This window comes from Salvia hispanica, chromosome 5 (assembly GCF_029641045.1).
Source record: "Salvia hispanica isolate PSC_SH4W2 chromosome 5, Shi_PSC_v1, whole genome shotgun sequence".
In the NCBI taxonomy this organism is placed as follows: Eukaryota; Viridiplantae; Streptophyta; class Magnoliopsida; order Lamiales; family Lamiaceae; genus Salvia; species Salvia hispanica.
In genome coordinates this window covers 26613774-26627541 of record NC_142696.1, presented here as the reverse complement: position 1 = coordinate 26627541, position 13768 = coordinate 26613774, and the positions used below count along the sequence as shown (strand labels likewise).

General features: G+C 34.0%; 1 protein-coding gene and 1 long non-coding RNA gene across 2 annotated transcripts; both read left to right on the top strand.

The window, feature by feature from the left end:
- The first annotated feature begins 3264 nt into the window (after positions 1-3264).
- Positions 3265-4067, top strand: LOC125189597 (uncharacterized). Its single transcript, XM_048086859.2, has one exon. It carries the CDS (start codon positions 3405-3407, stop codon positions 3939-3941), a length of 537 nt encoding a protein of 178 aa, XP_047942816.1. The 5' UTR covers positions 3265-3404; the 3' UTR covers positions 3942-4067.
- Positions 4068-7461: 3394 nt separating this feature from the next.
- LOC125198478 (uncharacterized) lies at positions 7462-9208 on the top strand. The gene is made up of 2 exons (XR_007172413.2): positions 7462-8811; positions 8916-9208. It is a non-coding gene; the product is annotated as an uncharacterized LOC125198478 (long non-coding RNA).
- The last annotated feature ends 4560 nt before the right edge of the window (positions 9209-13768 follow it).

Genomic DNA, 13768 nt, shown 5'->3' with positions numbered 1-13768 from the left:
ATGCTATGCTTTAGAACTCTTTCTTTTATAAAAGAATTGACAACATAAATTAGTCCGACCTACTACACTTGGCAAGCATCACTCTTACCCATATATGAATATTATATTGTTGATTTGTATCTTTTGTGTATTCATTTGAACTTTTAGATATTATTGGTTATATTTCCAAATGTTGGATCATTATTTTATTAGTATTGAACTATTTAAAATTATAAATAAATTCAAATTAAAATTACACATCGATTCTTGTTTCGAATTGAAACCGACCGGTTCCTGTCCCTTTTCCGGTTCTAGGATTTATGAAATTTTGAAACTGGTTAACGGTCAACGGTGTGGTTAGTCTCGGCTGGCCAATCTCATTTGACAACTCTATTCTAGTCAATCCCTTTTGATCCCACAACTAGAAGAAAAAAAGTTTTCCTCAACTTAAAAATGAAAAAAAATATTTAAATATGTACTTCCTTCGTCCGCCATTAGGAGTCTCATTTCATGGCGGTACGCGTTTTAAAAAATGTTAAGAAAAGTGAGTGGAAAAAAATTAGTGGGATGAGAGTCCCACTTGTATATATTACTTTTAAATGAAATATGAGTGAAATGAGTTAGTGGAAGGTGGGACCCTATTATGATTTATGGTAAAAGTGAATTGGGACTTCTATTTGCGGATGGACTAAAATGAAAAAACGAGACTCCTATTCGCGGACGGAGGAAATAGTATTCTACTTGTTTTCCAGTTTTATCCCTAAGTGTGAAGGGAAAAAAGACTTTGAATATGCCTGACATTTTCAACATATTGTTGTATCATAATGTTATTTTGAAAACTGAATCTTATATTAATAGTATAATAAATTTTGTAAATAAATAGAATGTCAGAAATAATTAGAGGGCAAAGTTTTTTTTTTTTAATGCACTTTTTATAGCACTAAATATGCAAGTATACATTAAAAATAAATATTTATAAAATATTAGGAATATAACATCAAACTAATGTACTAGTCTAAAACAAAATCATATGAAAAGATTGAATATGAAGAATGAGTGTGATTAAGAACTTCTTGAAAATTTGAGCGTGCACTATTAGAAAAAATCTCATTATTGTCATTATTAATATATGCCAACTCAAACTTAGAATCATCAATTTGTATTTATGTGATAATTGAGAGATATTAGTAGGATTTGCAAATATGTAGATAAAATGGAATCAAATAATTAATGCGATATTGAAAATTAAGTGAGTAAGCAGAATTGAAGTAAGGAGATGATAATATATTAGTGTGTACTGGCAATCTGGCTTTATTTCTTCTTCTTCTTCCTCATTTCAATAGTCAACCATTTCTTCACATCTTATATTTTATTACCTCTATTTAACATACTAAAAAATAATAAACCTCACATTGAAAAATAAATATTCCCAGCCCCGACTTGGATTTGGCACAAGTTAGGAAATTTTAAAAAAAGAACTCGTAGAAAAAGTTAGTGACAAATAATTCTTATTTAATATTTTTATTAAATATTGAGTAAATTAAATTAGTAAATGTAAAGTTCTCTATTAAAAATAGTTAAAGTGAAATGAGACATTTAATAGTGGATATCCCAACATGAATAACCATAAAATGCATTTAATGATTGATGTATGAAGTATTTTGCTTTGAATGAGATTAAGAAAGTATTTTTTTCATATTATCTGCACATGCCTAATAAACTCATTGTATTGGATATCAAATAATACAAATTGATAATAAATTTAATTTAATTTGTTAGACATGGTAGGATTATAGTGTACATGGTATATATATGATTATGACTATTGTCATTTGCAGAGTTTTTCCCTTGGTTTGTACATGGAAATCAAATTGTGAAATATTAATAGACTCTGAAAATAATGATGCATAAATTAAATCATCCATTTCAGAAGGAAAGTAAAATTGTAATATTATTAAAGTATCTTGTCTTATTTTTGGATGTCTAATATAATAGTAGAAATCTAAATCGAAACAACAAGAGTAAATTTGATTCACTTAACACAGGATTGCTTATTAATTTCAATTTCCTATACATGGTACTCTCTCCGTCCATAAAAATATAGCACAATTACCATTTTTTGGCCGTCCATAAAAAATAGAGCATATTTATTTATGGAAAATTTTCAACAAATAATAACTCTACACATCATTCCACTAACATTACTTTTCACTTACTTTTTCTCCTTCTGGCTTATTTTTTTCCCTTCTCTCTTACTTTACCAATTCTACATTGGAACCAGTGTCATACACAAATTGCTCTATTTTTTTTGCACGGAGGATGCATTTAAATACATTTGAGATTATATTAATTTTATGGTCGCCAGAACAATATTATTACTCAGATGCTAAATAAAAATATAAAGAAGATATTGTTTAATATTTTAATCATTTTATAGTTATTGTTAATATAGTGGTACTTGATCTCCATAATTAGAACTTAGAAAATTGACATATCTATTGAGGAGTGGATGAAGATTTTAAACACTCGTTCTCATTCTTGTAAAATATTAAACTAGTAGATGTTTTAGCCATAAAAGAAAAAGGAAAAATTTACTTGAAAACAAAATAAATTACACATATAAGCTTGTCCTTGATATCTTTAGTTTTATAATAATTATATATATAACCATAATGTTAGTTAGAGCCGCACAAAATATTTTCTAAGAATTTAGTTGACTCATAAATATGTACGGTTCTTATCATGTTTTGTCTTATTTACTACCCGACCAAACGTAATCCTAAATATGCGGGAACATGTACGTAAATAATAAATAATTGCTCGAAATTCGCAAACTATGTGATCTAGAAACAGATATTTATAAATTTTTAGGAATATAACATCAAACCAATGTACTAGTCTAAATCAAAATCATATGAAAAGATTGCATATGTAGAATGAGTGTGATTAAGAACATCTTGAAAAATTGTGTGTGCACAATTAGATAAAATCTTATTATTGTCATTATTAATTTATGCCAAATTCAAAATTAGAATCATCCATTTGTATTTATGTGATAATTGAGAGATATTAGTAGGATTTGCAGATATGATAGGTTTAATCTGTAGATGAAGTGGAATCAAATAATTAAAGCGGCATTGAAAAGTAAGTGAGTAAGCAGAATTGAAGTAAGGAGATGAGAATATACATACTGACATCTTCTTCTTCATTCCAACAATTATATAGTCAACCATTTTTTCACATATGCCCAGTTGTAAACTTCCAAATTAGGCATAATCTTAAACCCATTCTCTTTATATTGCTTCAACTCTGGCTTAGGTTATCTTAAATATTTTCCCTCCTTTCTCATATCTCAACTATAAAACCCCACCATTTTTATGTTTGTTCCACCACCACAACCACAGACTTAAATCTAGCAAGTCGCAATGGAAGACGACGACAACAAGCAGGAGCAAGGCAGCCCCTCAGAGGAGCAGAGCAAGAGGGCCATTGGAGATCAGGCGGCGGTGGCAGATATAGATCGGGAGTACGGTTGCCGGTACTGCCACAAGAAATTCAGCAACAAGCAGGCACTGGGCGGCCACCAAAATGCGCACAAAGTAGAGCGGGCCATGGAGAAGAACATGCATGACAACAACTACTATGTCGAGGGCACGGGATCCCGTATGACTGTACCCACCCCTTTCTTCGGTCCGTACCACTACCGCCATGATCTCCCGCAAAGGTCTCTCTTCGCCTACAACCACCGCCCCTCTGGAATGTTGGCTGTGGCCCCATGCCTTCCTCCTTTCCATATCCGCCCCAGTCCCATGGCCCACGCCCAGAACTTCAGGCCCGTATTTAATCAGGCCCCACCCCTGGGCTTCGCTGAATACCTCGTCCAGCCCGGCCACCTAAATACGAGGAATGTTCCGGGAAACCAGTATGATGAATCAGGCTTGGATTTGTCTCTGAAATTGTGATGACTTACTTCATCATCTCCTTGTGCTTCAATTAATATTTCTACATGTTTTTGTGTTTAGTACCGTACTTGTCCCAACTAAACTTAAGGTCTTTTGAAATTAATGGAATAAACTACACATATTTTATTCTGTCTTTCATCATTCCGTAGATCCAAGTCTGACTTGTATCTCGTTAATTAGTCACAATTTAAATTCCTACTTTTTTTATTTCTTAAATAATAAGCATCTGAATGTAAATTATGCAAACATTTGATTTAAGATAAAACTGATATCATTGGTTAATCCATATACTCTATATTTGCAGTACATTCAAAGTTGACACAAATTAACAAAGAAAAAGATGCATTAGCGAACCAAAAAAATGCTGATAGGAGTTTCGTTGAGATTACTTTTATAGTTAAATGTACATAGATAGGTAATAGGTAGGTAACAATTATATTTATTATTATAATTATTAGTAGTACGGAGTATTAGATTTTAAGACTAGTACAGTAGTCTATTTATATCTTTGTACATTTTCTTTTACTTTCTACTCCTCATTTTTTAATATTTTCTTCTTTCTTTCTCCAATAGTTTTTTTGCATTTTTGTTCTTCATTTCTTTCTTTAATTTCAGTCATTTCTACTTAAACAATTGCTCTTCATTTACTTCAATTTAGTAAAATCAAAGAAGATCTCAGAAATTTCTGTAAAATTCAAGGAAAGGAAACGAGAAAAATATTTATGTGATAGAGGCTTAAGCTCTCTATTCTTATAAGGTGACATCATGGTTGTAGATTTCAATTTAATTAATATTTCTTTTTCATTTACTCTGGGAGAGTGAGGCGACATCAAAATTAGAGATGAATTTGTAAATTGAAAAATTATTATGATTCATATGTGCTAGTGATCTATCTGTGTTTACACAATCATTTGCAAGTAATGACATTTTAAGTAATTACGATTTTCCTTGGGCAATCTTTTAGTATACTCTCCGTCCGCCATTTTATGTAATACTTTGATCCGATGCGGGTTTTAAGAAATGCAATGGAAAATGGATTGAAAACGTTACTATAATATGGGTTTCAAATCATATAAATTGGTACGAAATTTAATTTAATTTAATTTGTTAGACATAGTATTGGATTATAGTGTAGATGGTATATATGATTATGACTATTTTTCATTTGCAGAGATTTTTCCCTTAATTTGTACAGGGAAATCAAATTGTGAAATATTAATAGACTACGAAAATAAGAATGTATGAATTATATCATCTATTTCAGAAGGAAAGTAAAATTGTAATATTATTAAAGTATCTTGACCTTTATTTTTTGATGTCTGAAATAATAGTAGAAACCAAAATCGAAACAACGAGATTTGATATGTAAATTTAATTCACTTAACACAAGATTGCTTACTAATTTAAATTTCCTATACATTGTATTTAAATACATTTGAGATTACATTAATTTTTACGGTCGCCAGTCCAACATTTTTACTCAGATGCTAAATAAAAATATAAAGAAGATACTGTTTAATATTTCAATCATTTTACCGTTATTGTAAATATAGTGGTACTTGATCTCCAGTATTAGAACTTAGAAAGTTGACATATCTATTAAGGACTGGATGAAGGTTTTAAACTCTCGTTCTCATTCTTGTAAAAAAACAAACTGGTAGATGTTTTAGCCATAAAAGAAAAAGGAAAAATTTACCTCCCTTTGATATCTTTAGTTTTATCTCCCTATATATATATAGAGAGTTGTAATCAGTGTCGAACCCTTCTTAAAGACCGAACTAGAGAACAAATCTGGGCCATAAGATCTAGTTTTTTGATGAGATATGTTGCTGTGTAAATTTTTTTCGCTCTTCATTACAAGCCAATTTTACTTCATTGTATAGGTTTATTACTTCATTTTGTACGTAATGCATTGAAACTACAACATGTTTTTACTTGCTTCAAGTAGGTTTTGAAATGATTCAACATATGCTTCGTTCGAATTCATTGACATGAGTTTTTACTTTATTCACATTAAAAATTGCAATTTATTCAAGTGAATTTATTACTTCATTCAGATGCGTTATTACTTCATTAGATAAGGTTTTTACTTCATTCCAGTAGGACTTCAAATGTGCCACGACCACAACTCCTTAGTGCTAGTGAGCGTAGCTATTTCGTGACTAAACAATTCTCAATCATCAAGGGACAACATAAAAAGGATGAAATCACTCAAATCAAAAGTATCAAAGGCATATGGGTACATAGTCGAAATGTGATCAGAGTAACAAGACTAAGTTCAAAGCTTGCTAGTACATAATTCTAGGTTTGCAGCGGAAGAGTCCAAGACAAAATAGCACGTATGAAGACATGCTACTTTGGGCTACCTAACTACTGATTTAATATGCTTGTCCCAACACCTTCGCCTGCTCGTCCACGTTCAACCTGCACATTTGAAAATAACATGCAGGGCTGAGTATTTGGTATACTCAGTGGGCACATTGCCAAAAATAGTTCTATATTTAATTGTCAATGCCACAGTTGAGTGATCACGGGGTTTTACTTAAAAGACCCGAGTCACTAAAATACTTTTCCTTTAGTAAAGATTTGATTGCGCAATCACATAACATAGATATACCATATCTGAAACTGATGTGAACCGGGAATGTGGCCACATTCCACGACGGTCACTGGACCGGCCAACCCCTTTTGTTAGCTCACGGTCCCCTTATGTGTACACTAGTCCGAGTAGGGTTTTCGGCCCTACTGGGACCCGAATTCGATTTAACTTGAATTGGCATAGCCAAGCAGATAGGTAATCATAAAACAAAACATGGCATGACAACATATTTGAGCAAAGAATCACATTTTCATACTAAAAACACGTTTTAAAAGAATGCCCACCTCAAAAGCTAAAGCTCCTTCCGAAATTTCCTTAACTTGGTTTTAGATGACGTTCGAAGACGTCCCTTTAGGAAATAAAAAGATACTTAATTAGATTTTGAGATAAAATTACTTAAGCTTAAACGTGAATGCATCCTAAGTGCGTGATCATTTTATTCTTCCTCTAAAATTTCTAGAAGAGTTCTAGAATTCTTGAGTATTAATTAAATCAGTAGATTTAATTAAATTGGGAAAATTATTCGCTTAGCTAGAGGGTGCTACCTCCTATGCTATTTATTCAAGTACCAAAAATAAGCTCGAGGTCTATTCACCGTTAGTGTACCGTGTTTTCTTAAATTTCAATCGTTAGGGCACTTATACTATATTCCGGAAAATTAGACTTATCCTTGTGGAAATTTACTTACGGACTATTAATTATTAAATCCGTAGTATAGGAAAGCCATGATTTAATTAAATTCCTAGTCCAATACTTTATTTAGTTGATAGCCCAACACAAAAAAAAATATTAAAGGCCCAGCTGATAAAAAAAATTTGGGAGGCCCAACAACTAAAGAAAAAGATGAGGGAAGGCCCAAAACCCTCCTACATCCATCGGTCTTCCCTTCCTCACATTCCCATTCTCAAATTCCACATTCGAAACCCTAAATCGAGAGAGAGCTCGGCGGCGCCTCCTCGTCTACCGCCGCCGGCTGCTCCGATCGGCGTCCCCCTGTGCATCGCCGGCTAGCTCGATGCCTTCCCCTCCTCTCTCTACCTCATCGAACACAAAACCCCCAAATTATACACAAACCCTAACTCCAATTCTCCCTTCCCTCTCGGCGAATCGCCGCCATCCACCGCCGCCTCGTCCTCGGCCGTCCGACGAGCAGGGCATGCCGCCTGAGGCGTCGCTCGGCGCCGCTCCAGGGTATCTTAGAGCCGTCGCCGGAGGTGTTACCGTGCGAGGCAGCTTCCGTTTTGGCCTCTGCAGGCTCTGCCCGTCTCGCCATCCGGCTCTCCGTCAAGCTGCGACTCTGCCTGCGGCTATCTCAGCCGTCGCAGCGTGAGGCTGCTGCGCGGAATAGCGGTCTATGCTATCGGCATCCGGTTCGCCGGCGTGCTTGCTGCCACCACCGCTCGTGAGCCACACCGCTTCGTCGGGCAGTAGCTAAGTGCTTGACCTCTCTTCCTTATCCTCACTTTCTTTTATTTTATTTTCTTAAGTTAATAGATATGTTAGGAGGCAGTAGCACCTCTATTTGGGTTGTGGTTTTGCTTATAGAATTGTGAAGCTAGCACCTTGATTTGAACTCACTGTCGGCTACTATGAAAAAGTTGTGGATGAAGCATTTCAAGTAAAGCTAGCATTTTCTTTGTGGATTTAACACTTAGCATGTTGTTCTCTGAGTTTCCCTTGTTTCATCTATGTGTTAAGGCTCTAAATTTTCTTATCCTAAGCATGGCATTCGAAACAAGGCAGGGGAGTGTTAAAGGTTTCATTGTTCTTCCATTATCCTATCATGCTGTTAAGATCTGAAGTGGTGGTGCTCTTAACATGCTTGTGCTTTATTTACTACATGCTGACATGAAATTTTGATTGGGAGGAGGGTGGAGGTGTATTACCTCTGAAAAATCGAAGGAGTGGCTGACTTGCTGCTGCTCACTACTTGCTCTACCCTCTAATTCTCTGTTTTTGCTGAATTTTGAAGTGTGTGTGAAAGGAGTTGGTGTGTGGTGTGGAGGGGCCTTTATAGGCCGAGCTTTGGTGTACTCTTGAGCCTTAAATGGCTGCTGTACCATTTGTTGCTATGTGGCAGAAAATCTCACCTTTAGTGATCCTCATGCAGCACTCTTTAACTGAGAATTGGTGGTATTCTAAGGACATAAGGACTATGCATTCATGCCATTTGTTGTCTTTCTTCTCCTTTTTGCAGGGGCTTGTTGAGGGGTCAAAAGTTGCAGCTGTTCTTGCCTCTTTTGGCAAGTGTTTTGGTCTACTCTAACAAAGGTATCATTGTCATCTTCCTTAAGTGAAATCTGTTGGCTGCTTTAGTACTCCTCAATTTCCCTCTTGTTCCCCTTGCATCTAATATACTTGTTTGTCTTTTGTAGGAGAAAGAGACAACTTGCTGCCACCCAACTGTCCCGGGAGGTAGGCTCGCTGCCTTGGTTCACCGGCTGACCGGGTGGGGTCGCGGTGGTGTGCGGCTCGGGCTCGGAAAAGAAGAGGCCCAACGTGTAGTAAAAGAGTCGGCCTTAGCTCTTAGCCTTTTAGCCCATACTTGTAAATTTGTGTACTAGCATTCTCATTTCCTTTTTCTTAAACTCACGTGTACTTAATTAAGTAAGCTAAAGTGTAATTTGGAAAGTAGTTGCACTTTCTTAGCTAGAAAGTAAATTCTTCACATTCTTCTTCGTTAGATGTGTATCGAACATATTTTTATTTTGCATCTAATCGGCACTTAGTAACACAAATTAACGAGTTCTTATTTATTTCATCATAAGAAGAGAGTGACGAAAATTTCCAAGTTGGTGAACCTTTACAACTCAACTTCAAAAGAAAACGAGCGGGTATTACAAAATGCTTCTACACATACTTCATTCATATAATTTATTATATTATTCCATGTGTTTATTACACCATATCAGCGTCGTAGCGGTGGTGATAGATATTGTAGAGAGAAAGAACGGCACGCGACGGCGAAACTGCATTTACGTACTAGAATGAAGTAATAATCCTATTATAATGAAGTAAAAACCTACCGGAATGAAGTAATATATTCTGGAATGAGGTTAAATATTCGTAACGTGTTAGTATGACTTATTTACCTTCGGATGAATAATAAAAGACTGGTGATGAAGGAGAAAATAATTTATACATTTTTAAATCTCATCCATAAAAAACTAGATCTAAAAACCCTAATTTGGTATGGTTCGGTGGTTCGGTCTTTAAGAGTGGATTTGTGGATAATGGGACTCTATAGATATATATATATATATATATATATATATATATATAACCATAATGTTAATTAGAGCCGCACAAAATATTTTCTAAGAATTTAATAAATATGTACGGTTCTTATCATTATTTGTCTTATTTACTACCCGAGCAAACGTGATCCTAAATATGCGGGAACATGTACGTAAATAATAAATAATTGCTCAAAATTCGCAAACTATGTGACCTAGAAATAAATATTTATTAAATATTAGGAATATAACGTCAAACCAATATACTCCCTTCGTCCCGGCTAAGATGACACATTGCTTAGCCGGCACGGGGTTTTAGGAGTTATTGGTTAAAGTGTTTAATTGGAGAGAGAGAAGGTGGGTGTAAGTATTAAAGTAGAGAGATAAAGAAAGATATTTTAATATGAGTGAGAAAAAATGGTTGAGTGTATTAATTGGTGAGAGAAAGTTATCAAAAAAGGAAATGTGTCATCTCAGCTGGGACAAACTAAAAAGGAAAACGTGTTATCTTAAGCGGGACGGAGGGAGTAATAGTCTAAAACAAAATCATATGAAAAGATTGCATATGTAGAATGAGTGTGATTAAGAACACCTTGAAAAATTGTGTGTGCACAATAAGAAAAAATCTTATTATTGTCATTATTAATTTATGCCACATTCAAAATTAGAATCATTCATTTGTATTTATGTGACAATTGAGAGATATTAAAAGGATTTGCAGATATGATAGGTTTAATATGTGGTTGAAGTGGAATCAAATATTTAAAGCGACATTGAAAAGTAAGTAAGTAAGCAGAATTGAAGTAAGGAGATGAGAATATATTACTCTCTCCGTTCCACTTTAGGAGTCTCGGTTTATCATTTTTGGGTGTCCCACTTTAGGAGTCCCGATTGGAATATTCCAAAAATGGTATTAGGCTCACATCCTACTAACTTTTATACACTCACATTTTATTATAAAACTAATATAAAAAAGTATGATCCACATTCTACTGTCTTTTTTCACCAACTTTCCTTTACATTTCTTAATACTCGTGTCGAACTCAACCGGAACTCCTAAAGTGGGACGGAGAGAGTAATATGTACTGGCAATCTAGCTTTATTTCTTCTTCTTCTCATCCCAACAATTTTTTAGTCAACCATTTTCTCACATATTCCCAGTTGTAAAGTTCCAAATTAGGCATAATCTTAAACCCACTTACTTTATATTGCTTCACCTCTAGCTTAGACTGTCTTAAATATTTTTCCACTTTCGCATTTTGCACGCAATCTCATTCTCAAGTTTAGGCATAATCTTAAACCCATATACAATTATAACCTATATATATGCAGTCCAGTTGTACTTTTAAATTTTAATTCAAGTTTGACTAACACATAATTTCCAAATTTAGCATCGAACTTAATTTACAACACACTCAAAGCATCTAAGGCTGTGGTTATGGAAATAGAAATTCACTTATATAAATCGTGTTTTTTTATTTTAACAAATAAAGTCAAGTATTCTTGTAACTTAAATTTGAATTAGCAACCATTTGTGATTAATTTTAAAATTTCCTCTAAGGAGATTTTAAAATGTGCCTCTGTGGAGATTTTTAAAATAGGACTCTATGAAGATTAAATTTCTAATGATTTTTCTTTTGAGACTTTCAATCTATATATTTACAGTTCAATTAACAGCGTGCTCTCATAAAAATAGTGGTGTGCCTTCCTTTATACTAGTGTAACACTCGTGCGATACACAAAATTTTTTATAGTAGTATAGATCTTAAAAAATTAAGTAGGCCATAAAAATAATATATAGTGGTGTGCCATCTATAGGCTATAAAAATAATATAAATAGCACCGATGTAATTAAATGCATAACTCTATATATTGTACAAACTTCAAACTATAATCTGGACCGTTAGATTTCATGATTTGATTTCAAAATATGTTACTTTGTTGTTTTTGCTAGCCATTTAAATCTCTGTTTGTACGTTGGACCTCTGCTCGCTATTTCTGGCTTTGAGCATTTCTAAATGCATAAAAAAGGCTTCTACAATTTATTATTCCCCACCGTATATGTTTGTATGGGTTTAATTCAACTTCGGTTGGGTCTCACATAAACAATGCTGACAAAGATGACGTAGAAGATGTGGAAGAGTTTGGAGGATCAAATTAAGTATGATATCAAGGAGATAATAAACTCTATAATTCACTTTTAACCCATATAAACAGTTGCAAATGTTAGGATTGGTATACTGAAAAGCATATTTCGAGCATGTTGCACGGATAGAATTGCTTGTATACAATAAACTCTACAATCCACTTTCAACCAAAGGTGAAAAGAAATAATTTTATCGTATCGGTGTTTGCTTATGCATTTATAAGATATTTCTCAAGCATTTATATGTATCAGAAGTGAACAAGTCTAACTCTTCTTCATAGTAGATTGGTCATAAACGACATTCACAGTATGTGATGCAGTTGGTTCTGTGTAGAAGAGAAATAAAATTTCACAATCTAGATATGCTTTGGCTACCTATCGCGGAAGGTTGCAGTGTCAGTCCACATGTTTCCCTACCTTAAGAAGTAAACCCACTAGTGTGGTATAGCACTGAAGTATCTAAGAATTGAGATAAGTCTTTCTTGCTATTTACTGAAAGACGAGCTCTCGATGATTGTTATTTCTTAATCATTGTTGACATAACATTAAGCATACGATATTGATTATGCATTACTTTGATTTATCAAATGGTGCAGATTTTTTGCAATCCAATAATCCTGATGTCTTGGGTAGTGGTGATCAATATCTAGAGGAGCTAGTATTGTTATTGCAATGAATCATGTACTGGGTGAGTCCGGTTTCATAATATCCTCAAGAGATGTTCGAAAAAGGTTTTACTATTTAGAAACTCGGCTGGTTGGAATTTATTCCATTATAATAAATAGCAGACTTAAATTAATTAATGGGTATTCATATCTTAAACACAAGATATAATAAATTAAAGAGGCCAAGCCTGAATTACTCGTAATTTTGGATTGGACGAACAATCAATATTATTATGCTATAGTGGATAATGATAATATTCTATTTTGATTTAAATTAAATTGAGGCTCAATTTAATTAGTAAAAGTCCATCAAGTTTCACCTAAATCCAACCTCCATGGATCCCTAATATTCTCCATTACAACTATATATAAAGAAGACTAAATAGAAGACCAACTTAATGGAATTTAATCATTAAAATTCATGCCCCTCTCATCCAGGGAGTGGACAAAATTAACTGAAGTTCAATCTTCTATCTTGTCGAGTCCTTTTGGTTTTGACAAGCTTTACCCACCTAAAGGTCATTATCTGTCACGACTGCATTTTACTAAGAATAGTAAAACCCGGATAACCGTGATTAGGTGTAGAAATTGAGAAGAGGTTTATGGACAATTCATATGATTACGAAGCATCTCAAATAGAATACTTGAATCGGATACGCTCGATCATAAAGATTCGAGTTAACTGTTAATACAACATTGTTTATTAATTGTCAGAGTCATACGTTAAAGCAGGATTTAACTTGCTTAAAAAGCACATAGGAAACAATTGAATGCGGTTCCACATATGAAGGCATGAACCTCCGAGAGTACTGCATAGACACAGGAGTAAGCCTTGCACACTTAGAAATACATGTTGGGTTGAGTATAAAGGTACTCAGTGAACACATTGTCAAAAGATAAAATTATACAACGGTTAGATCTTCCATTATTAAGCTTTTAAGTGGCTCTCGTTTCAACAGTAGCAACGTCGGTTTTGTACACAATCGGAGGTTCACACATTGTCCGATCATTCTGAAATTTTACCGGAAAGGTAAAAACTCATTCTACTTCATTTTGACCAAAGGAAATTACATTTGAACGGTTAGATTTACCGTTATTAATTTCCTAAGTCACTACCATTTCAAAATGGTTATTCTCAAATTGAAACATGGTAGGAGCTTTTTCTACTTTCTTGAGTTTGA